Raw genomic sequence first — 26,536 nt, 5'->3', positions numbered from 1 at the left:
ACGCTCAATGTAACGTATATGTCACATCTCAGATCTTTGACATTAAGGGGTAGTATTTTTTTTTTTAACATCAGAAATGTGTTCTATGTGGTCCACTTATAGAACAAATTCTTTAAGGATTACTGGGTCTGGGTTCTTATGGGTTAATAATACTCTGGTCTTAATAAATGTAGCCCTGGAGGATCTTTGGCACTCATCCCTAACGTCTTCATGAATAAAGAGAAAGAGGAGAAGTGTACCGGTGTCGAGGACGGGCGGCCAGTTCCTGATGTCCACGGTGGCCGTGGCCTCCTTGGAGCGCAGCAGCTTACAGATGACCGCCGTGGTCATCACACACGCCGAGTGGCTGACCTGCAGGGACGCAGAGGGTTAAAATATTCATTAAAATGTATTATTTTACTTAAAGAAAGTCAGAGGTTTACAGGACTACCAGAGTTCACTGCGTCAGGACACTTTCTATTTCAGTTTTTTATTTGTAATACAAGAAAAATAACAAGGAAGAAAGGAATGACTTTGTAAGCATTTATTTTATCGTCGTGCTAAAGGCGGTCCGTGCCTCGTTTTTATCTCAGGAATTACTTGTAAAATTGTTTTACACACAGAAACAGATAATATAAGATGAGCTTTTATTGATCCTCAGAAATAAGTACAGATCACTAGAGAAAGGTCCCAAAAATAACAGACATCTAACTCAGCGTCAGTTGGTGTAACCAGGTACTTTTTCCCATAAAAATCTGATTATATACAGGAAAATAAATGTGAATTAAAATGAGAAAAAAAAATACAATCCACGTGTACATTACAACACTGTGGTATATAACAAACTTTGTTTTTAGAATAATTTGATATCTAATATCTATTTTCTAGAATATGTTCTGCTCAATATGGACGAAATGTGTAAATGTAGAAATACTCCAAAAAAATGCCATTTAATGTTAATACATTTAAAAAAAATTTAAAATGAAGTTATTATGTATAAATCCACTTAAATACACTGTAGGTGGATAAAGTATTTAATATTTATCATTCTTTTGTGGTTACACCATTTGACATCTTGCCAACCTTTATTTCTCACTGACCCATGTAGTCTCAACCTGTGATGGAGCATTAGGACCCTGTCAGGAGAATAATGATAATAATAATAATAATCTAATCTTTCTATTGTATTTATTTTAGTCTCTGACCTCCACGATCATCTTGACGGTGGGCAGCGTGGTGGAGATGTTCTGAGGGTGAGGAGGCCGCACCGTGATGGGAACACAGCCGGCGTACAGGCAGCCGTAGAAGGCTGCGATCAGGTCAATACCTGCAGCACACACACACACACACACACACACACACACACACACACACAGAGGTGTGAATAATCAGATCATTCAGAATTTGCAGTTGTAGTGTAAATAAAAGCTGTGCCTCCTCTCTGACCTGGGGGGTAGACCAGAGCCACGTGGTCTCCTTCCTGCAGACCGGCTCTCTCCATCAGCAGCGCCGCCACTCGCTCCGCCCTCTTATGGAGCTGCAGACAGGTGAGAGAGCTGGACACCGCCCCCTGGAGGAGGGAGGGAGGAGGACACAGGGAGGGGGAGGAGGAGGAGGAGGAGAGAGTGATGGGAGGGAAGCAACAGATGGGTTTTACATTTAGTCATTTAGCAGACGCTTTTATCCAAAATGACTTACAGAGAAGGGAAACAATCAAGGTACAGTGTGATAAGAGGCGTAACCCATTTAGGCCTAAAACGCCTGGGAAAAATGCCTGTAAAACCTCTGGGCGATTTTAAAATAACCCCCTAAAACCTGAAGTTTTTCTGGAAACTCAACAGAAGTGTCAACGCTTCCTACTAAATAATAGATTTTTCAGCCTCTGTAGCAGATAGAATTTAAATTCAAAAAGTATTTTGAGAGTTTATAGCTGTTATATCTGAGCTCCCTCTGCTATAGTCGTCTTCCGCCATGATTTCAGTTCTGGAAAAGTCCCATGATGCATTGCGACACGCCCACATGTATTCTGACGCATTTCATTGGCCAAGAGACCGAAAATAGGTGGAAAAAACTACAAATACTACAAAACGAAGTATCCGCTTTCCCGGCTTTAATGGTAGAATAACGCAAGAGTGCCCCAAGTTAATGGTAGAAATGCGGTAATGTTTTCCCGGCTTAAATGGGTTAAGGAGTAGAGTTGTGGTGTGGTGCTAGGAGAGAAGATGCTCTCTGAAGAGGTAGAGTGGGACGCTCTGCTCTGGTAGGAACTGGTACTGTGTTCCACCAACAAGGAACAACAAACGCAAAGGGTTTTGATTGCAAATGCAACAGAAAGCAACATACTTAACCAGTCAACTGTCATAACATTGCTTGGTTTTCAAGGTTGTATTGCAAAAAAGTACTATGCTTTATTACAGGGTTCATACACTTTAGTGGTCAAATTCAAGCATTTTTCAAGGACTTTCAAGTAAAATTTTCAAGCTTTTCTAGTATCTTACACCTGTTGTAAATTGCATGTTTTAGATGAGTATTTACATACTAAAAGGGGGAGATTTCACTGAACCATACCAACAGCAATTGTATTAGACTTTTAGGAGGAACGGTCTTCATTTCAGATAGGCTACTCATTATTTTTTACATTGAACATGTGATTATCTATAGTCTATAGATGGATATAGTCAGATTGCAAGAGAAATACAGTAAGAATTTCAAGCATTTACAAGCACTTTATCCAAATTCCAAGCAGTTTTGAGTCACTCAGGGCTAAAACAATCTTCTTTACAACCCATGCACAACACAGGACGTCTCTTTAAAACTGCACAAAAGCTGCAAAACACAGCAGTCTGTGGTGTCTTTCACTTCTCACTGTTGCATGTTTGGCAGAATTGTTGAGATTTTAAGGCTATCATGTTGCAATACAACACATTGGATTGGTCTTGGACTTCAGGTAATTTGTACTTTAGTCAGCGTTCTGCAGCTTAAGAGGTTAAGCTGTGACCCAGCAGAGATGAATGTGTGTGTGTTGTTACCCGGGAGCTGAGCAGGGTGTAGAGGACGTGGTCCGGTGTGGTCTGAGCTCTCCACTGCAAAACCTCCGACAGGAACAGGAACTGAAAAACACACAGTCATGTCATCAATACTTCTGATCCACTTAGACACTGTTTGTTTCAACTGGGTGAGAAAATAAATGATTCAACAGTTAAAAAATGAATCAGACAACAACTTATTCCTGCACAGAGTTCCATACCAGGGTGTAAAAATGTTTAAATCGGTTTGATATGACACCAAACTGTCAGCAGCCGCTCTGAGTGGAACATAATGAGACTGAGAGAGTCCATCAATGAGAGAGTAGAGACTAAAGTCCACTTGGTGACATTTTTTTGCGACATAGATTGAAATGTTTATATGTTGCCTCCTCAATAATTTTTTGGCTCAACCATATCTAAAGGTCCTGTTGTTGGTTGTTAAAATAATCCATTTAGATATTGTGTCCCTTTTGGTCATTTTGTGTCTCTTTTTTCTGTTCATTTTGTGTCTTTTGGGGTCATTTTGTGTCTTTTTTTGTCATTTAGTGTTTTTTATTTTCATTTGTGTCTTTTTTGTCATTTTGTGTCTTTTTTCTGATCATTTTGTGTCTTTTTTGGTCATTTTGTTCCTGACTGATGGAACATTTCAATTTTGGGCAACACCAGGATGTGATTAACAGATCCAACACACAATTATAACTACTTATGGACTTGAATATTCATTAATTCATTTTTTTTATCTTCTTATCTTTCTTTTAATCATCTTTAACTCTGTTCTGTAATATGTTTTATTCTTACTTTCTCTGTAAAGCACTTTGAATTGCAATTGTGCATAAAATGTTGGCATATTGGCGCAACAAAATACACACAAACTTTCTATTAAACACACACAGCGTCTTCGCCCTCGACTCTGCATTATATCTGCATCATATTGTTTAAAACTAATGCAATACAAGCTGGATTAAGTGAAGCACAGGTTGCTGATGTCAGCTCCTTTTTAATTTGCCAGAACATGTCATAATAACAAATGCTGGTTTTGCTGGTTTGCACAAAATTGCACTGGTTGATTCTCGTACACCGGACAGGAACAGACAAAAGCTGACTCAAGCTGTGAATCAGACTCTCTTTATGATCTAAATTCCCCTTTTTATAGCAGTAAAGACGAATCAAACTGGTTCACAGAGGCCATAAAATTATCATTTTGTGTCTTTTTTGGTCATTTTGTGTCTTTCTTATCTCTTTTTCTGATAATTTTGTGCCTTATTTGTGTCTTTGTAGGCCATTTTGTGTCTTTTTTGTATCTTTTTGGTCATTTTGTGTATTTTTGTGTGACTTTTTGATCATTTTGTGTCTTTTTCTGATCATTTTGTGTCTTTTTTGTGCTTTTTTGGTAATTTTGTGTTTATTTTATTTTAATTTTTTCTGCACAGACATGTTTGAGTTGTTCCCACTTCTAGCCATGATTGTGCTGATTCCATAGAGCTGCAGGACATATAGATCTATAGAGATTTTATATAATGCATATTATTATTATTTATGTCTTTTTCTGATGTATTTTTCATAAAATGACTTTCTCCTGACATCAGCACATCATGTAAAACTGCACACAAGTGCTTAAAGTTTTTGCAGCCCGTACAGGAGCTTTCTCATTCATGTGTAAATAAATCTTTAGTTTTTTCCGTCATATTCAGCAATGCTGCTTGACTTTTTTACTGCAGGAGCAGAGTCTCTGCCCTCTATCCACGACATTAAAGTGCTTTAATCAATACGACGGACTGTGAAATTTTCAAAGCAGGTAAGAAACGAGCTGATACTTTACTGCTTTATTGATGCAGCAACTGAAACCTTTTTTTCCTCAAAACAGTGATTGGCCTGTTGAGAAAGTTTATTGGCTGCTCATGATTGTAAATCAATTGCAACTCCTGATAAAGTCAACACTGTTAGCTGTATTGATTCTCTAAAATGTCAACTTCTCAATCAGGAACTAATCAAAACATCCTTGACCTTCACTTTAGTTTCTAAACTTCTGCAGGTTTGGAGAGATTTTATGCAAAACGATGCATCCAGAACTTCTCTAAAAACCACACAGGAGCCAGTTATACCATCAAAACAAGTTCATAAAGTACATCTGGGCTTCAGATAAGGATTATTTTTATTATTTATTTAGCTGATTATTTTATAAGTCAAAAAGATTCACAAAAGTCACACAATAACACAAACAAACGAACAAGTTAAGGCAGCAGTAGATGAGCAATTCCACTAAATGTGATATAAAATTACTGGTTTTATTTTATTTTATTTAATATAACAGCTTCAGTTCCCCGTCAGACAGGACTGTCCGACAGCCAGATAAAACTACGAAAATGTTCTAAATATAGCGTACATTTAACCTGATATTGACTTTTTTAGGCAGCTAAAATATATTAAGGTGCTGCAGTAAACTGTCCAGACAAACCCACTTTATCTTTAATCTTTTTAGAGACTTGCTTTCATGTGAAATCTTCACATTTAAGAAGCCGAAACTTGTTTAAAAAGTGTGTTAAACATTCGATTACCACAAAAAGATAATTTTTGTTTCAGCTCTTTTAATCATGTAGGTGAGCTAATAAAGACATCAACAAAGTGGTGAGGTTGGGAAAATATACATTCACATGTGTTGGTGGTTGTTTGTTTTGTAGCGAGCTAGCTTTGTATGAAGTCTCTGTATGTGATAGTGATGATTCGTTCTAAAGAACAAATTACTTGGCAGAACGAAATGTACTCCCGAAGCTCCCTCTCGCCCTCTCAAAGGAAGTGTCAGTCACTCCCTGTCGTATCTCAGTATGACAGGTATTAGTGTTTCAGTTCATGTACTGAAGGTACTAGTACCGTTGAACGAGATTCCTGATTCGCTCTCTGTCTCACTCAGTGAGACGTTCAAAGACATACTGCCTCCGCCATTCAGTTCTCTGAACTACTGGTACAGTGAACTGGAGCCCTGTGACATTTGCCTGTTTTGATAATGGACGCTTTTATTTTGAAAGGACGAAAAGAGTCTTCATGTCTATGAGAAAAACTAAATCAACTGAGATTAAACTGAACTGAAGATATCGCCAAGGAGTTCAAGTTTTCACAGTAATCTGCATATTTAATATTTTTTTGTGTTTAAATAAGTTTTGGACCAAATTAAACTCAGTATTTCATGCTAGCAAGGTTTGATACAGTAAGATAGTTTTGCTCTAATTAACACTCTTGTATTTCTGTGTGTTTTATAATTGTTATTGCAACTTTCAGTCTGCAAACTGTAACTTAATTCTCAGCAAATTGGCTTATTCATGTATGGCCGTTAGCGAGCAGAACGGAGCGATCGGCTGTGACGTCTTTCAGTTCAGTGACACTGATACACAGTCAGAGCTCCGATTAAATACTGAATGATTGGAGGTACCAATCTTTTGTACTTATCTTTTTAAATAATGGATTCTAAAGATCCAGTACAGTTAAAAGAACCACTAGCATGTGACTCTCACCTGGTCGTTGTCGTCAGTCTGTCCCAGGTCTCTGCCGCTGGCCTGAGCGATCCTCTTCCCTGACACCAGATTCCCCACCATCACAGAGGCAGGGCCGATCTCTGCAACACACACACACACACACACACACACACACACACACACACACACACACACACACACGTTAACAGCTGTGCACAGGAATGAGCTACACACACACACACAGAGCGTGTGGAGACGAACAGTCACCTGGCTGTTTCTGCCGTGGTTTGGGCAGGTTGGTGACGCAGGTGTGGGGGCACATGAGGACGTTGCAGGGGTGCAGCCCGCCCTCCAGGTACAGCTGCTTGATCTCCGACAGGTGGATGCCGCCCAGAGGAGTCTTGGGCAGAGTGTTGGCCGGGACCAGAGCCAGGCAGAACACACCCACGCCGTGGATGCTGTCGATGGCCTGAGAGAGAGAGAGAGAGAGAGACAGAGAGAGGACGGTCAGGGGACAGTTAGGAGATGGTGGGATTATCTGCTGGTGAGGAATTATTGTCATGTTACAGCTTAAGAAACATGTGGTTTGGTTTCTGTCAAAACATTCCAAGTGATTTGAGTTGAACGTGAGGAACAAATGAGCCAAAACAACCATCAATCTTGCTTTCTTAGAAGGCCTCATAGATGCATTACAGCATCATAAATGCCATTTTATTAGGCATTTATACTTTAACCCATTTAGGCCTAAACGCCAGGAAAAAATCTCTCCAAAAATAAAGCGTTTGCATAAACTAGATCCTGTTAAAAACATTAAATTCTGCTTCTAAGCGACACTGTGAAGTTACGTGACAAAAACTGGACTGAACTGCAGGCTGTTTACACAGAGCCGAGAGGAGAGGACAGGAGAGGCTGTAAAAATATGAATAGCTCAATATAAGGAGTATATAGAGCCTTCTCTTTTTCAATATCGGTAACACTTGTATGTTCATAAATAGTGCATTTTATTCCAATTTTTGTAAAGAAATTATCAATCTTTTTTTTTTTTTTTACAATTTTAGTCATTATAACCGTGTTATTCTGCACAATAGTTGTAGTCATGATTGTGCTGATTCCACTGAGTTGCAGGGCTTAAATCCTGCAGTGAGAAACGAGGCCGGAGTGAGTTTGTGTTTTGTTCTCACAGTCCATTTCTAACTCCTCACTGGTGCTGAACACAATAAGAAAAAACAGGAGAAACAGGTGGAGGTACCTGCAGCACGCGGCTCATCCACTGGAAGCTGTCCTCCTCGGTGGAGTCGGGCCTCTGCTCGGCCACCACCACGATCCGCTCGTCCCTCAGCACCGTCACAGAGAACACCGCTATCCTGCAGCACGGAGGAGGAGAAAAAACTCTCTATAATACTGCCTCATACTGTTGAATATCAGAAACTGATCCTCCAAAAAAAACACATTGAAAATACTGTAATACAGAATGTTGGAGATGTTGTCGAAGCAAAGAGGCGAATCACTATCAGATATTCTGCATTTGCCCTGTTGTGACCCCATTTTCAAATTCTTGAGACTGTTTTCAATAAAAATAACTTTTTGTTTCAATTTGTTATATTTGGTGCATCTAGAGGAACTGGAGGGGAGGAATAAAGATAAATATTTACTGAGAATATTACTGGTGGCCTGTAAGAAATCAATAACAAAGAAATGGCTGAAGAGGGAGGCACCTAGTGCAGATGAATGGATCAATATTGTGTACAGCATCTTTGTAATGGAAAGAATTACTTTCAATTTAAGAACACAAAAAGAGGTATTTATTGAAAATTGGCAAAAATGGATTACATATGTCTCTACCATAAAACCAGATTTCAGGTAATCTCAGATTGGACTATCAGAATACTTTAATTTCTTTGTACCTTTCCCTTTTTTTTTTGTTTTTTGGGGGGGTGTTTTCCAATTCCCTTTTGTACGCTTTTACTTTTCCCTTGATTTTTTTCTGTATTTGTCTATAGGTCTTAATGTTGATTGTTTGTTTGTTTATTTACATGTAAAATCAAAAACCAATAAAAATAATTATATAGTGAATATTTAGTATATAAATAGTCGTTTTTAACCGTGATGAATTATAGTCACTGACATGTCTGGCTGCTACATTGTACTTTTGTTTATCAGAGCTGCAGCAGTACAGTGTGTGACAGAGAGGAACAGTGTGTGTGTGTGTGTGTGTGTGTGTGTGAGGATATCACACATCAAACAATGTGACTACACACAGTGTGCTGATGTTATCGGAGCGTACGGTCGGCAAACAGACGGCACTCCAACACCGGCAGTAATAAAACATAAAGACATAAACAAAGAGAGAATAGAGAGCAGAGACAGCAGCAGACAATTCCCTTTCATACTTTCATCTAAACCAGGGGTCTCAAACTTGCGGCCCACGGGCCAGTTACAGCCCTTGTGACGATATTTTGTGGCCCTCACTTTGATATGAAAGTCTAATGTGAGTTTTATATGAATGGAACTTTACTGTGGGGTGTGTGGAAGGTCCCTTTAATTACTTTTTTTGGTCATTTTGTGTCTTTTTTTAATAATTTTGTCTTTTTTTGTAATTCTGTGCATTTTTTGGTCATTATGTGTCTTTTTAAAGTAATTTGCTGTTTTTTCAGTCATTTTGTGTCTTTTTTTGTCATTATGTGTCTTTTTAAAGTAATTTACTGTTTTTTCAGGCATTTTATGTCTTTTTGTGTAATTTTGTGTCTTTTTTTGTCATTTTGATACTGCCTCCAGCGGTCCTCCATGGTTTTCTTGATAATGATTGTGGTTATTAACGAGAAAACCATGGAAAATGTCTAGATATCAGCTCTTAAATTAAACTCTTATGAGCTATTTTTGTTGTTATCATTATATTTGTCCAAACAAATGTACCTTTAGTTGTACCAGGCATTAAAATGAACAAGAAAGCAAGGAGAAAACAAGGGTGGTCTACTAAATTAACTATGACTGTACGTGTATTTTTTCCCTCCTTTCATTTAAATATTGCAAAAATTGGAAATGTTTTTGTTTCTTGCATGTTCCATTCTCTCTGCAGAACCGTAAATCTTTAAACAAAAGAACAATACTCTCATCAGTTTTCTCTGGATGAAATCCTTCCTTTGTTAACTCGGCTCCTGCAGAAGAAGCTCGTACTTTAAATAGCTCTGGGAAACGTCACGCAGCCTGTCAGGTAAAAGATGAATTCCCTCCTCTGTGGCCGTCGACACAATTAAACTTCACTTTATTACTGCTTCTGGATTCAACCACTATTGCTCTACTTTATTAGATTTATTATGTGCGGGGGTACGGCTCGTTTATCAGGCTGACAGCGGATGTGTCGGTGTTGGACGTCTGGCTGCTTCTCAGCTAAAAGTCTCTTCATTAGAGTCTAAACGAGACTTCTGTTCCTCCTGGTCGTCTCCTCACCTGCCCCTGTAGACGAACTTCATGGGCTCCACAGCCAGCGCCGTGGCAACGATGTCGTCGGCGTTGTGCCTCCGCCCGCTCACCATGATGAGCCCGTCCATCTTACCGGTGATGAAGACGAGGCCGCCGGGGCCGATGAAGCCCAGCAGGCCGGTCCGCACGAAGGCGTACTCGCTGACCAAACCTCCAGTGGAGCTCACCGGGTAAACCTGCACACACACACACACACACACACACACACACACACACACACACACATAAACACACACAAACACACACAGAGACGCACACACACACACACATAGACACACACACACACACACACACACACAGACGCACACACACACACACACACACACACATAGACACACACACACACACACACACACATACACACGCATGCATGCACGCACACACATGCACACAGAAGACACGCACACACACATATGCACGTAGACACACACACACACACACAGACAAACACACACATGTAGACACGCATGTGCACACACACACACACACACACACGCACACAGACACACACACACACACACACACACGTAGACACACCCATGCACGCACACAGACACACACAGACACACACACAAACACAGCGGTTCAGCTACAGGGTCGCCATGGCAACAGGCCAGAGCTGCATGATGAAGCTAAAATCAGATATGACAGATATTTTTATCTTGGGACTTTTTTTTATTGATAATGTCACGCTGCCGCTGGTCTTAATAAAGTGGATTTTATGGCCAAGCAGAGTCACATTAAAGACACATTCTGCAGCTTCACAATGATTAATGTTATTAAATTAAATTCAGACAAAAGGTTCCTCTAAACTCAGCAACAATAAGCCAAATCAGTGAAACCTCCAGTTTATTAGAAGAGAAAAACACAATGTGTTAATATGACTCTGCTGTGAAATATGAGACGATTCTCTGATACCAAACGAGGCAGAAAATTAACAAAGTGTCACATGATTTACAGCAGAAACAGTCAAATGAGGATTTTAGACTGAAATCATAGTGAGCGATTAGTGTGGAGCAGACACTTTTCTGTGTATCTTGCATGGGCTGTATCAACAAGATGTAACCTCTGGGTCTGAAGTCCAACCATGAAGAAGTTAGTTCTTCCTCTTGTCCAGCAGGGGGCGACTCTACTGGTTGCAAAACGAAGTCCAATAGTATAGAAGTCTTTGAGAAAAAGACCAGACTTCTCACTTGCTTTTTAACCTCAGTAAACATTCTCATAATGAGTTTTTGGTCTCAATCGTTAGTTATAAGCCTTCTTCAACACAGCATGGTGTTTATTTTGTAACTGATTGTGTTGGTTATTACAAATTTGACGTTAAGGTCGCCTAAAAATGTCTTGTTTTTACTAAAAGACACTCTAAGGAGTTGGCTGCTCATTTAAGTTTTTTTTTTTTTTCAGCCTGTTTTCCACCAGCCAAAATGAGCATCACATCAGAGACAGAGACAATCATAGTTTTATCAGAGAGCCTCTCTTGATGTTACTTGAGCTTTTTCATTGCACAGAATGTTCATGTTTTCCTTTTTAGACTGCTTTGGTATTTATACACTTAAATTACTTTTATCTACTGTTTTTTATGTCTGTTTTAATTTGCCTTTGAAGACAGCATATACAGTCATAGAAAAAAATATTAGACCAAGGTTTTTCTTCTATTTTTATTGCCTGGTACAACTTAAGGTACATTTGTTTGGACAAATATAATGATAATTTTAAAAAGCTGATATCTAGCCATTATCCATGGTTTTATTGATAATAATCAAAATCATTATCAGGAAAACCTTGGTGAATGGCTAGATATCAGCTCAAGATATTTTTTTCCATGACTGTATGTTTATAATAACAATGGTACCACCAAAATGATGCAAAATTGCATATTTTTGATTGAAAAATGCAACATTTTAATGTTTGGGGACACCCAAATTCCCCACCAAATATGTTGTGCACCTAAATCTTCCACAAATGTATTAACAACATTTCGCCTCACCTCGAAGGTGTTCTTGGTCATGCCGGTGAGGCCGTAATAGGAGGTGCCGGTGGCGATGGAGCAGACACACAACTCCCCGATCTCGTCTGTCTGACAGAGCTGAGGGACGCCTTCTGGTTTCACCACACACACCAGACCTGGAGAGAGAGAGAGAGAGAGAGAGAGAGGGGAACACAGGGTTAACACCTCTTACCTTCTGTTTTCATGATTAAACTCTTTTTTTTTTAAAGTTTATTTTTCACACGGTGGAAAACAGATGACGTTCCCACCAGAGTCCCCTCAGAAAACACCTGTTTCTGTGAATAAATAGCTTCAAGTAGGTTGTTCTCAGTTCTGACGTCGGCACAAAACCAGGTTACACCAGGAACTGGGTTAAAAAGAGAATATTTAAACTAGAATCGGTGCCAGTACGTTCTTAATGATATCAAGACAGGATTTTACTGTCTAATAACACAGGACGCCCCAGTGGAGGTCAAATCATGTACTAATTGTGATGTAATTTACTTGAATATTTCCACTTTTTGTGCAGCTTTATAGCTCTACTCCACGAAATCTCAGAGGTAAATATTGCACTTTTTACTGCTCTACATATTCTGACAACTTTATTTACTTTTCAGATCACAAATTTATACATAAAACCTATTAAATTCTAAACTGATATATCGATAAGAGTAATTGTAGACCCTCAACAATGTTTTAAAACAATTTTAATTGTATGATTAACAGCTTTTTATTGATTAAGTCTCATATTAAGAGATAAGTATATGTGTCTAAAAAAAATAAATAGGCCTATGTATAATTCTAAAACAAGTCATCCAGCACAAAATGTACCTTTGATATTGAGTATATTTTGTCATTTTACTAAAGTAAAAATTTAAATGGAGTACTTTTAGTGAGGACAGAGTATTTCTACGCTGTGACACTGCTATTTTATAAGTAAAATATAATAAAATGTTCTTCTTCCAGGTCTAATTACGGAGCCATTCTGCTGCTTAATGATTACTTTTACTTTAGATACTCTCAGTACTTTTTGCTTCTAATACTTTAAAACTTGTATAGAATTAAAATGCATGACTTTAACTTGAATAAGAGTGTTTTAATCGTGTCATATTGCTTCTAGAATGGACATAATATATTGTATCTACTGGGATTCAACATAGTAACTGTTACATTTCTAGTTTAGATTTCTAGAATTTAATTTTTAATGTTTAAGCAGATTACTGTGATTACTAAGGGTCCAGCTGAGCTCAGCTGAGCCATCAGACGATTGGATGCGTCCTGGTGTTTACAGCAGGTGTAGTTGCCGTGGCGACCACTGGGTGGTGTGAGTTTACAGCAGAGAGGAGCTCGGTGGTGTTTGATTAGCTGTGGCAGCCCGTGTGTTTGATCAGCAGGGTTAACACGCTGCCTCCTGCAGATTACTGCCTTCTTTATGGATTATAAGAGGCAGACCTTCACTTCTGCATGTGTGGATTTCATTTACATTCATAAACGCACTCAGAGGAACATGTACAGCTGCATCTTCAGGAAACAAGCTACATGCACTTATTTTACAGTGTTTCATTTACAGTGTGTATAGTTATGTGTGGAAGGTTTAGTGATACTCTGCATGACGCTACAGCAGGTTTAAGAGGTAAAAATTACACCATTCATCAAAGACAGAAATTGCAAAAAATGATTTAAAAAAAGAAGAAGTTGAATTCAATCAAACTCGCTTAATTCTACATGTCTCATTAAAAATGTCAGCAAAAATAAAGAGTCTGGAATAACTATATGTGTCAGTTTAAGATGTGAAGCATTCAAAAGATAGCATTTCTTAAAAGGGCAACATTTGTAACCCTGTGAACCCCAAAACCAAAAGCCCAAACCAAAAGGGTTTGAAAGTCTGGAAAGTCCTGGAATATGTATTTGTTGTTACTCATTTAATCAGCAATCTTTATACTACTTCACTTTACATTCAGCGAAATGTTTAGAATGCTTTACCTATGTTATTGTGTACTTATGAGTTATAATAATGGGTTAATATACACTGTAATAATCACACTGTAAAGTCAACAGCTGAAATTATTTTGTCAGTTAATCCATTCTGATCAATAAGGTAGAAATTTTCAACTGTGGATTCAGATTTTAAGCATTTCAGGCTTCAAAAATACAAACATTTTCAGCATTTTTCAGTCTTTTTTACAATGTTTTATAACAGTCAACAGTGTGATAATGAGAAAAATGGCTTGTTGTAGCCATAATTAGGTACAAACTAACTTTTTTTATATACTCAGACTTTTAAATTATTGTTGTTCTGCTTATTTGTCTTTAAATAGGGAAGTCAGAATTTAAACTGCTGTGTTTCTTTATTATGCATATGACAAGAAATGTGTTTGAAACTTTAAATATCTTTTTATGAGAATGATGAAAAATGAAAAAGAGGATTTATTTCAGTGCGTGACTTGTGAGTGGAGTAACAGTGCTGGTGGTGTCTGCTGAGTCTTTATTACGACCTGAGCAGATGATGCATTATGTCCTGAAAGCTTTTTTATGTTCTGTATTACCTTGTTAAACTATCTGTGTGACTTTGTCTCCAGAGACGAAACTCAGCTGATGAGAATGGATTGCAGCCATATAGAGACTCTGTGTGTGTGTGTGTGTGTGTGTGTGTGTGTGTGTGTGTGTGGTTTTTTTCTGCAGCTTTTTAAAACGTAAAGCTGAAGCCACTTGACTCATTCGCTCGTCACGAAAGAGAACGCTCCCAAAAAATTTGACATTGATGAAAAAGGAGAAGCTGCACATTTACACACCCTTAAAACTCATTTGACCATTTAATGGACTTAATGGATTTTTTTGCCGTTCAGTGCATGAAAACAAAGTTGACTTTTTTCACTCAGGTCATGGACACACAGTGGTCTGTGGGAGGAAGCTGGAGGACCTGGAGAGAATCACGCTGACAATATGCAAACTCCACACAGAAGAGCTGCAGGCCGGAGTCGAACCGGCGACCCTCTTGCTGTGAGGCCAGAGTGCTAACCACTACACCACTCTCGTTAACTCACTTCAACCAAAAAAACTAAAACACACACAGGGACGTACCTCCTGGTGTGACGGTGCCGACGTCCTGCACGGTGAGCACCGAGAGGCGCTCCTCCGTGTCCACCCTGACCACGCCGTAGGTCAGACCCTGCATGGACAGGACGCCTCGGCCCGGAGGCTGGCTGCTGTCCTCCACAGGCCTGCACACAACACACACACACACACACACACACAAGCCGTGTTCACATTTATTTATTCATTTATTGGATCTCCATTAGCACTAGCACATTAGCATAGCTATTCTTCCTGGAGTCCAAACAGTCCATACACAACATACAAACATCATAGCATAACATACAAACAGATACCAAAAAATAAATAAAAATAGATGGAGGAAAAGAACAAGCGATCTCACAGGATAGGAAGATTGTTTATACAAAGATCCTTGTGGACCCGTACAATTTAGCTACTGCAACTGCAACATTAAAAGAAACTGTTTAAGCAAAAATGTATACCTCTCTTTGGAATCTACTAATACAATGTTAAGTGGCAAGGAGTTACATTAAAGTCAAAGCCACAGATCACTAACTTACCTGTAGACCCAGCACTGTTTATTTTGGGTTTAATTCTGGAGAATATGACAGATCGATGCTGTATTTCCTTATTGAGGATTATGCTTTTAGCAGCCAAACAGACAATAACAGCCTGCTGGCTGAAGCCAGATCCCCCAACAATAACACAATGGAGAGAGAGGGTAAAAAAATGATATGTGGGAAATTGTGTCAATTACAATACTATTCCAAGTAGAACATTTTTACTGAAACTGAAGACTTCAGTTTTGCTGCTGCTACATTATTAAACACTAATAAAACTCAAACTGCTCTGTGATTGGCTGGTTGGTTAGTGCAGGTGCAGTCAGGCTCCTTGTGTTTCTCCCTCTGTGTCAGAGAGGGAAATAAACTGGATTCATTTCTTTGAATGGATTTGTTTATGTGTGACGATGAGTTTACAGTGTGTACTCTGTGTGCATGAGTTTGCACAGGTGAGTGTGTGTGCGATTGTTTGCATATTTGTGCTTCTGTAGATGTGTGTGCGTGCATGTTTGCATAATCTGAGTAGGAAAAGCAGGGTTCAGAGTGTGTGTGTGTGTGTGTGTGTGTGTGTGTGTGTGTGTGTGTTCTTGTACTTCGTACATAGTGAGGACCAGAACACGTTTCAAACCAACAGAGTGAGGACATTTTTGCAAAGTGAGGATATTCCGGCCGGTCCTCACTTCTTTAAAGGCTTTTTTAAGATTTCAGACTTCGTTTTAAGGGTTAAAGGTTACATGATAATGATAATTAACTGAAACTGTATTGTGTGGTCACAAAACTAACTAAAATTATAGTGAAAATGTCCTTCATTTTCGTCTTTGTCAACTTTTTTCATACATAATGAAAATGGATAAAATTTAAAAATTTACTGTGACCTCTTTTAATCTCCCACCAAACAAATACCCCATTACTAAAAACTAAAACTAATAAAAACTAAACTAAAACTAGCAAACTCACTCTAAAAACTCATTTAAACTAACTGAATTTGAAAACAAAAAATCACAACGATATTAAAACTAAAACTAATGAAAAATTCACTATTCCAATGAGGGCCCTCACAAAGATAGAAGTACAAGAATGTGTGTGTGTGTGTGTGTGTGTGTGTGTGTGTGAGTACGTACCTCCTGATGGCGACTGTCAGAGCCTCGGGCGAGCTGGCGCAGGGACAGATGACGTCGGCTCGCAGCCCTTTGGTCTGAAAGACGTTGAGGAAGGCGTCGCAGGAGGAGATGGACCCTAACGGACAGAAACACACACAAACTGTCACAACTGCTTCATTTCAGCTGTTAAACCACTTTTACTTTTACTCCCGACATGAAACGAGAAGTCCAACAGCCGTCAGGTGAGGCTCGAAAAAGCTGAGTTCAATAAAATTGTTCTGGCCACTTAAAAAACACTCAGAGGATCATTTTGTACTGATGCTTTTATGTGTTTTAGCCCGAATAACCGAATGACTAATGACATTTTCATGTTTTCTTTCAGTGCACTGTTGTAATCTGATGCTACTCTTGTGTTTTTTGTTAAGGTTATGGTTGCAGGGAACATTTTAACTGGCAGGGCGTCGAAGAAGTACCCAGAATCTTTACTTAATTAAAGTGATTCTGCAGTGAAATGTGCTAAGTTTTATATCTAATTCTAACTCATACTATTGGACTATTAATACTGATGCATACAGAATGATGTATTAGGGCCGTTTTACTGTTGGCAAAAAAGAAAAACATTACAGAGCCAGAGGAGGGAGGGGATAATATTCAGAGGAAAAACTCACAATTTCTTAGATTACATTTGTAAAGTTGTGAGAATAAAACTCACAAATTTATGGAATATGGAATATTCTCTGAGATTATAAAGTCATAAATTTAAAGTTTTCTTTCATCAATTTACCACTTTAATATCCAGAGAATATCTATATATTTTCTCTCGTAAATGTATGACTTTTATGACTTTAATGCCGGACAAATTTCATTTTTTCCCCCTTTAATCTTAGAAACTCTGGGTCTTGAGATGTTTCCTCTGAATATTACTCCTCCCTCCTCTGGCTTTTTCCCAAATTTACAACATTTATCACAACCAGAATCTATGAAAATGGAAATTATCATCAGACTTTCACATTTCCAACAGCCCTCAAACTAATTGTGTGTGATAATGCTTCCATTGAGAGAAGTAATCACTTGTAAACTTAAAATACTGATATCATTAAATCACTTTATTCTACATGTCTCATTTAAAATTTCACCAAAAATAAACTGCTTGCATTAACAAAATTCTGTTAAAAACATTCAATTCTGAGTTCCTTAACACAACTGTGAAGCCATGAATGAGTCAGGTGAGACCACCTGATGAAAGGTCAGTGTTATAAAAAATTATATATATTTTTTGGCATTCTTTTAGAAATATATATTTATTTATTTAAAATAATATTTTGGCATTATAACTGTATTACACTTGACCAAGGACATATTTGAGTTCTCACTACTTCTGGCCGTGATCGTGCTGTTTCCATGGAGCTGCAGGACTTATTATATAAATATATACTGCAGTAAAACACGAGGCCACAGCAATTAAAATGTGACAGGAGCGAGACAGAAAAATATCTAAAAATTGCTTGGGGTTTAAAGGGTTAATGGGCTAAAAACTAGGAGAAAATTAAAACAATTTCCTGGGTTCTCGCTGTTATATTTCCGTCTTGCTTCGACTCCAGTCAGGCTGAAAATTATTTATTGTACAAAATGTGCGGCGACGGACACGTTCTGCTCTATTCCTGTAAAGTGACCCAGTTTCCCCACGTCCCAGGAGAGTTTATCCATTTCCCTGACATTCTCTATCTCGAGTACGCCTCTCTAAACGCCCCGCCGCCTCACTGAAAGAGCCGAGTGTGACCTTACAGGGGTTTGATCCGTCGGCCACCAGCAGCATGCGCAGCGAGCTCAGGTTGATGTCCTTCTGGTCTTTGTGGGCCACCAGAGCCCAGTGCATGTCTCGGGACTTCACACACGCTACCTTGGCTGGAACATGGAGACGGACAGAGAGGATATTAGCATTTAATCTATTGCACAGGCTGTTTGACGGACAGCTGAATGTGGTGGAGGGAGTGAGGCGAGAGGCAGGTGGAGTGTGTGTCTGACCTTTGTACTGGCAGACTTTCTGGATCCAGGACAGAGGGTTGACCTTCATCAGAGAGTACGGCACGCTGATCACGTGCATCATGTTCATCACACTCTGCACCACACACACATAGAATGACAAATTAACATTTATTATTAATAATAATAATAATAATAATAATACGTTCAATTTTTATAGCGCTTTTAAAGGTACTCAAAGTGGCTTAACATAACAGGAATTAGACACACACAAACACAAAATGCAGAAGAAAACAGAACTAAACAGAGATGAGAGATTTGAGTTCAGGTCTTGTAAGCTTTACCAAGGTTCGTACACTTTTTGAGTGGTCAAATTCAAGCACTTTTCAAGGACTTTCAAGGTCCATTTTCAAGCTTTTCCAGGACCTTACAACGATTGTAAGTTGCATGTTTTAGATGAGTACTTACATGCTAAAAGGGGTAATTTCACTCAGCGATGGTTTTACACGTTTAACAACCAAAAGTACAGTTTGCTAAACTCAATATTCAATTTATTATTTTTTTCATTGAACATGTGATTATCTATAGTCAGATTTCAAGAGAAATACAGTAAAAATGTCAAGCATTTTCAAGCACTTTATCCACAATCCAAGCACTTTTCAAACCTTGAAAATACAACATTAAAATTTAAGCATTTTCATGGATATCAAGCATCCGTGCGAATCCTGATTTTAAGAGTTTTTCTGCCTATTTTACATGATAGCATTATGCCATAAATCATAAAATATTTAAATACAGGATACCTGTGGTAACTGTGCTACTGTATCTCAAAAATTACCTGCAAAGCTTTAAAAAATGATTTAAATGTGGGGTTTTTTTTTAAAATTTTCTGCAAAATTGAACCTGTCAACCATTCGTTGCTTATTCCCCTGATACAAGTGGAAAGGGTAAAAAGCAAACAGGAAATGAGGGTCATGCTCCCTGACCTCTGACCTCTGGGAGGCAGGTCTTACCGTGAGGATGCCGTGCCACAGGCCCACATCCTTCTTAAAGTCCAGGACGTTCACTATGGTCTCCGCTACAGACAGAGAGAGAGAAAAGGTTCAATTACTGAATTATGACCTGGAGGCTGACCCGAGTGTGTGTGTGTGTGTGTGTGTGTGTGTGTGTGTGTGTGTGAGCCTACCCTCGGTGTAGCTGCAGGACTGGGTGAGGGCCTGGCAGTGTGTGAGCAGAGCGATCCTCGTCACTGTGACTCCCAGCACGCTGCCGTCCTTACAGGTTTTATACTGAGAGAGAAACAACACAATGAATCAGACAAACCAGAGGAGAGGAGAGGAGAGGAGAGGAGGCATCTAATGTCTCTGTATCTGTTTACATACAACCACATTAGGCCTATATTAGACCTTCTGTATTTGTTCTATATTATATATGTCATATACCACTTACAGTCATGGAAAAATTATTAGACCCTTGTTTTCTTCTATTTCTTGTTCATTTTAATGTCTGGTACAACTAAAGGTACATTTGTGTAGACACATAATGTTAACAACAAAAATAGCTGATAAGAGTTTAATTTAAGAGCTGATATGATATATCTAGCCATTTTCCATGGATTTCTTGATAATAAGAAGCTATTATATATATATATATATATATATATATATATATATATATATTGATGTTCATACTTCTACATGCATAAACTTATTTAACCTATTTAAAATGCTAAAATATATTTTCTCCAATGTGCAATATCTGTAAAATGCAACAAGGAAAACAAACAAACACAAAAAATCTACATTAATAATTAATGCCAAATAGTAGAAATATATATATATAATGTGTATATAATTTATTGTGTCTTCTATATCTATGTGTCTGTATCTTGAGCTGCTGTGACAACCAAATGTCCCCACTGCGGGACAAATAAAGTCATATCTTATCTTATCTTCCTGAAATATAATGTTGAAGGTTGTTTATTTGAAAATATCAGCAAGCTTGTTAACAAGTTGACTGTGTAGCGTTTAGTCATGTTAGTCATTAAAACTCATGCAGAAGCAGCAGCCAGCGGTTGGTGAGGAGACCAGAAGAATGCTGAGCCTCCAGCTTCTGTCCACAATCATTGTGTGTGTGTGTGTGTGTGTGTGTGTGTTAGCTCACCTCTATGTACGCAGTGTCGTTGTTTGCGTCCTTGATGTGAGGGAACCAGTCTCGGGGAGGTTTGGAGAGGTGCTTGGACTCGGTGACGAACCACAGCAGCTTGGGCCAACCTGCAGCGTCAGAGAGGGAGAGAGGCCAAGAAAAGTTTATTTATGTGAATATTCAAACCAGAGAAAAGAGACACAGATGTTTTATATTACAACCAACATTTGTGTTTTACATGACATTGATTTTTTAAAATTTTATTTTAAATTTTAACATTTTTTCTTACATAACAAAAAATAAGTCATAACACCTGCATTCTCGCACTTTACAGATGAGCATTTTTATTTAATCAAATCAAAATTACTTTATTTATCCCCAAGGGTAAATTCAGTATTTCATATGTTGATTACACTTAAACCAAGCAGAAGAAATTTGATCATGAAAAAAAAATTGTAACTATTTTAAAAATTATTTTTAAACTTTGAAAGGGTCAATTTAACCCGCAACATAACAGGAGGGTAACGTAACGTTCTGAGTGCAGGATTTGAATTTAATGGAGTATTTTCAGTGACTTTCACACGGTTAACATATTCATTTTGAATGAAAACTCTTTTTCTCATGATGTGCACTGCGTCGGGCCTCCCTCCCCTCCCCTCCCCCACACAGAAACCTCTTTCACAACCCGGCGATGATTGATGAGTTTCACTCTCACCTTTGAACTGTGGGATCTCTCCTGTTGCGCTCTTGGGCAGTCCCTTATGGCAGGCGTCGCTGGTCAGCGCCACGGTAACGCCACAGCTGCCCAGCAGGAACCCGATCTGCTGACTGCCCGCATCCTATTGGACGATAAAGGGACGGGAGGGGGAGAAGACAGTTATTCTCACTTTGTCATGAGAAATTAAAGGCCCCATGGTACGATTTTATCCCGATACATAAGTCACGATACAATATTATTGTGATTTTAAGCATTTTGCGACACAATATATTGAGATTTAACTGTTTAAATGATTTTTTTTGTGTCCACAAGATTAAATTCAATCAATAATAGTTTTGTCCAATAAGAGAAAATTCTCAGTCTATTCATCTCACTTCAGTCTTTTTATTTCTCCCCAATGAGAGTCAAACCCACAGACTGACCAACAAAGTATTCAGTCAACTGAACTGATATCAAACATGTTGGACGACAACAACTGCAGCATTTTATCAAACTTTCAAAAACTTTAAGCATCACTGCTCTCAAGTTTTTGGAATGAAACATTAAAAAGTCTAACTTTGCAGCGTCATTTTGGCATTTCCTGACACAATATCCTGACACACTTATGGTGCCTATAGATTCCTTAGATCTTCTAGTTTTATATGATGCCAGTATCTCCAGTATATTCCCAAATGTGAGCCTGCTAAGGAGAAAATACTGACGGAACGCTAAATATCCATGCTGGGCTGTCATGAATCGATATAATATTTCCACGCAAAATATCACGGTACTATGCTGTATTGAATTTTGCCCCCACCTCTATGAGAAATAGATAACAATAAATCCAAAAAGTGCCACTCTCAGAATCCTTAAACCTGTTGGAAGTCATGTTTAGTTTCAAATAAAAACAATAATAAAAATGACAGAATTTACCACAGCCAAAAACTGCAAAAACAAAAATAAACATAAACGCCTGATTTTCACATTTCTGGAGTTCAAGAAACAAATCATGTGTTACAAACACGTCTAACAGAAAAAAATATCCAAATATAAGCTTAACATAATGATATTTCACTAAAATTTCACCCCAAAAAAAACATTTGCCCTAATGCAAACCTGTAAAAAAATTAAAATTCTACAAGTCATGTGCCAAAAATTGTGGTTCAGAGAGTTAAATGCAATAGTACAAAATAACAACTACTACTACTAAATAACAACTACAAAAACAGGACACGTGCGCACACACACACACACACACACACACACACACACACACACAGCACAGTGTTGGGGACAGAAGTGAGCTCTGCTGCACTGCTGCTGCACTCTTTCCAGCTGAAATTCAACATTTTATGGAAAATCCTGCAGCACAGATGCAGGATGGGGGGAAGGGGACTGAAGAGAGACGGCCAGCCAACGAGCAGCTTTTTGTGCTGCAGCAGTCATTACTGTGAAACCATGCTGACCCTCCGCTGACAGTGCTGCAGAGACAAGCAGCAGAAACAGCTGAGATCAAATAAAGTGATGCAATTGGCAGCTAAAAAAAACAGGCTTTTTTGTTGTTTTTTTGGAAAGCTTTGTGTCAGAGCAGAGACTCAGTGTGGGTCTCAGGAGGTGATGGCAGGAGGATCAACAGTTGTAACCTCGCTGATGACAGTGTTCGTCTGTGATGGCAGGGCAGCAGGAGGCCTTGTTTCCAGCTTGTCAAACTTGTTTCTGACATGTTTCTCTCAGACTTTGGGATTATTTTCTCAGAAGTACTTTGTTGCGAGCTAAACAGTCGAAAACTGTCGATCCAAAACATTGTTCCAACAGTGTGCGGTGTCACTGAGATGTCCACAAACGAGGCGCAGCGGGAGCCTGGAGCTCGCGGCTACGAGGCGAAACACAGACGTGGCCGAGGCAGAGAGGATTAACATTACACGGCAGCGCTGTAAAAAATCTAATTACCTGACCTCCTGTAGAGAAACTAATCCTGTGGACGAGTGTCAAAGACTGGAGAGCAGCAGCTAAAGATAAACTACAGAGAGCTTCTTTTCCCCCTTTTTTTTCCTTTGACATAAATCACCAAAGTCAGATAATAAACAAAACATCCTGACAAACACGACATGCATCAGCGAGCCCAACAAGCAAAAACATTAAAGAACAAGATGAAAGAAAGAAATACATGAAAAGAAAGTTTGATCCTAGTTCATATAATATTCTTTTCATTATTGTGCAGAAAAACTTGATTCAGCACTTTATGTACTTTTTATTTTAACTTGTCGCCATAAAATAAACTGTTCTAAATGTTTTTTTAAGTGTCATGATTTCTATTTGTGATAAATCCTTTCAAAATAAAGTTTCATAAATATTCTAAATTGCATTATAGTCAAGGAAACCCCAGCAGAGGCTATAAAAACTAACCTTTTCCCTGAGAAGATAATCAGATTTATAATAAAACGGCAAGAAAAAGCTGGTCTAAGGTAGACCTGTTGTGATAATTACAATTATGGACTTATTGTATGAAATATATACATACCATAATTGTGTCTGACCTTAATATCCCCTGTTGTGTTTCCAGGCCGGCTTGCTTCTTAATAACGTCTGCAACACTTTAGCCAACAAGATGTTTGACATCAGCAGGTTTTACAGACTATTATAAGACCTGGGCACAGCGCCTGAGCCCAATTAGCAGAAATAAAACATAATTTCTCTTATTTATTGAGGATATTTTAATATTCATTTCACATTTATGTCTGGATATTTTTAAGAATTAAAGGATAATTTCGCTTTGAAAGGGTGGATTATAATCCTATTATATTACCGTTACACTCACTGGCCACTTTATTAGGTACACATCCAACTGCTCGTTAATCGTTATCAGCAGCTGAATGTATTTATCATGTAGACATGGTGAAGATGAGCAGGTCAAAGTGAGCATCAGAATGAGGAAGAAAGGGGATTTAAGTGACTCTGAACATGGCATGGTTGTTGTTCTGGGTATTTCACAAACTGCTGATCTAACAACCATCTCTAGCGTTTACAGAGAACGGCCTGAAAAAGAGAAAATATCCAGAGAGCTTTGATGTTTGTTGATGCCAGAGGTCAGGGGAGAAAGGCCAGACTGGTTCAACAGGAACTCCAATAAACAATTATTACAACCAAGTACTGCAGAAGAGCATCTCTGAACCACAACAGGCCCAACCTTGAAGCAGATGAAGACCACACCGCCACTTTATTAGGTACACCTTGTAGCTAATAAAGTGGCTTGATATAGATATCTATGTATCTATCCATCCATCCATGCATCCACCCATCCATTCATCCATCCATCCATGCATCCATCCACCCATGCATCCATCCATGCATCCACCCATCCATGCATCCATCCATGCATCTATCCATCCATCCATCCATCCATGCATCCATCCATCCATGCATCCATCCATCCATGCATCCATCCATCCATCCATTCATCCATCCATCCATGCATCCATCCACCCATGCATCCATCCATGCATCCACCCATCCATGCATCCATCCATGCATCTATCCATCCATCCATCCATCCATGCATCCATCCATCCATGCATCCATCCATCCACCCATGCATCCATCCATCCATCCATGCATCCATCCATCCATCCATGCATCCATCCATCCATCCATCCATCCATGCATCCATCCATCCATCTATCCATCCACCATCCATCCATCCATCCATCCATATTGCACATCTATGGAACCTCCCTCCAAAAGGCAGAAACAACATGACGACACCAGAAAAGACATTCTGTTGACTCTGAATCCATGAAACAGAAACGACAACCCAAATCTGTAGCACAGAGCAGGGTTTCTGCACACTTTCCATACAAAAATTCAATACTTATACAGTCAAATTCGATGCTCTTTGCTACTTTTAATGGAAAGGATGTCACAAATGTGTGTCCTGTTGTTTTATTTATTTACTTAAACTCTTGCTGTATTGTATAGGACAATCTAAAGGTGTCCAGAATGTTTCTAGAGATTTAAAATAGAGTGATACAGTACCTTGCGACTCAGCGGGACCTCTATGGGAACAGGGACCACCTCAGCCAGCAGACAGCCGTAGAAGGCCACCATGAAGGCCACAGGGTCGTTGTTGGGAAACACCAGCGCCACCTGGGAGACAGAGGACGAGGACGAGGACGGGGTCAGAGAGGACGAGAAGGAGAGTTTTAAAGAGCTCAGGGACAGAAATCAAGTTTATTTATCTGAGTGCTGAATACAGCTGGTGGTCTTTTAATTAGTGAGATGACTAATAACCTGGACGACCCCTCTGTGAGTCTTGAAATCATGTTGGAACAAACAACTTTTGCAGAAAAGTCGTCAGGGAGAGTTAAAAAAAAACCCCACTCATCATCAGTTTGAGGAGGTTGTAGTGTGATTTCAGCTGTGTTTTGTCATTTCACCTTTTCTTTTTAATACTTGTGATTTCTAACAGGTGGTACAACACTGTATGATACGTTCAGGGACATATTATGAACACAAAAAGAACATGGATAAATAGGTATTAGTCAGCTTTTTATAAAGGAACCATACTGGACAGTAATCAGCAGGAACCAGAGAGCGTGTGAGGTGGCGGAGGAGTGTGACTCACCCGATCACCCGGCCGCACCATGGGCTCCTGCTTGCTGCCCAGTTTGTGGAGGATGTTGTAGGCAAGCTTGATGCTGCGAGACCACAGCTTTCCTGCAGGGAGCAGGACACAGGATACGAGGGTGTGAGAGAGAGAGAGAGAGAGAGAGAGAGAGAGAGAGAGAGGGAGAGAGAGAGAGAGAGAGAGAGAGAGAGAGAGAGAGAGAGAGAGAGAGAGTTCACAGGATATGAGTGTGTGTTCTTGGACTTCTATTTTGAGGACATTCAGTCGATACTGATGACGTTAAAGACTTTCAGCAGTCAGAGGTTGCTATTGACGTTTAGTGAATCAGTTTTATTTTATCACATATCGTCCTTTAAAGTAAGAGGAATGAACCTGCTCACAGTGTGCATGATTTTATTTTCCTGCCTGCACCATAAAGAATAACAGACATACAC

General features: G+C 39.0%; 1 protein-coding gene across 1 annotated transcript in view; it reads right to left on the bottom strand.

Annotated features, from left to right (window-relative positions):
* LOC131961727 (disco-interacting protein 2 homolog C-like) overlaps positions 1-26,536 on the bottom strand; it is a 76,629-nt gene that overhangs the window by 16,132 nt on the left and 33,961 nt on the right. The window contains exons 10-28 of the mRNA XM_059326581.1: positions 26,100-26,191; positions 25,511-25,621; positions 21,497-21,620; positions 20,800-20,909; positions 19,823-19,925; positions 19,650-19,714; positions 18,679-18,772; positions 18,439-18,558; positions 16,675-16,789; positions 15,021-15,160; positions 11,940-12,076; positions 9,920-10,128; positions 7,722-7,836; positions 6,740-6,941; positions 6,512-6,612; positions 3,009-3,089; positions 1,426-1,549; positions 1,185-1,306; positions 240-351 (exon numbers count right to left, since the gene is read on the bottom strand). Coding sequence (XP_059182564.1) covers positions 240-351; positions 1,185-1,306; positions 1,426-1,549; positions 3,009-3,089; positions 6,512-6,612; positions 6,740-6,941; positions 7,722-7,836; positions 9,920-10,128; positions 11,940-12,076; positions 15,021-15,160; positions 16,675-16,789; positions 18,439-18,558; positions 18,679-18,772; positions 19,650-19,714; positions 19,823-19,925; positions 20,800-20,909; positions 21,497-21,620; positions 25,511-25,621; positions 26,100-26,191 — 2,277 coding nt within the window. The remainder of the gene's footprint in view (positions 1-239; positions 352-1,184; positions 1,307-1,425; positions 1,550-3,008; positions 3,090-6,511; positions 6,613-6,739; positions 6,942-7,721; positions 7,837-9,919; positions 10,129-11,939; positions 12,077-15,020; positions 15,161-16,674; positions 16,790-18,438; positions 18,559-18,678; positions 18,773-19,649; positions 19,715-19,822; positions 19,926-20,799; positions 20,910-21,496; positions 21,621-25,510; positions 25,622-26,099; positions 26,192-26,536) is intronic.

This window comes from Centropristis striata, chromosome 23 (genome assembly GCF_030273125.1).
Source record: "Centropristis striata isolate RG_2023a ecotype Rhode Island chromosome 23, C.striata_1.0, whole genome shotgun sequence".
Lineage (NCBI taxonomy): Eukaryota > Metazoa > Chordata > Actinopteri > Perciformes > Serranidae > Centropristis > Centropristis striata.
This window is presented reverse-complemented; position numbering and strand designations above follow the sequence as displayed.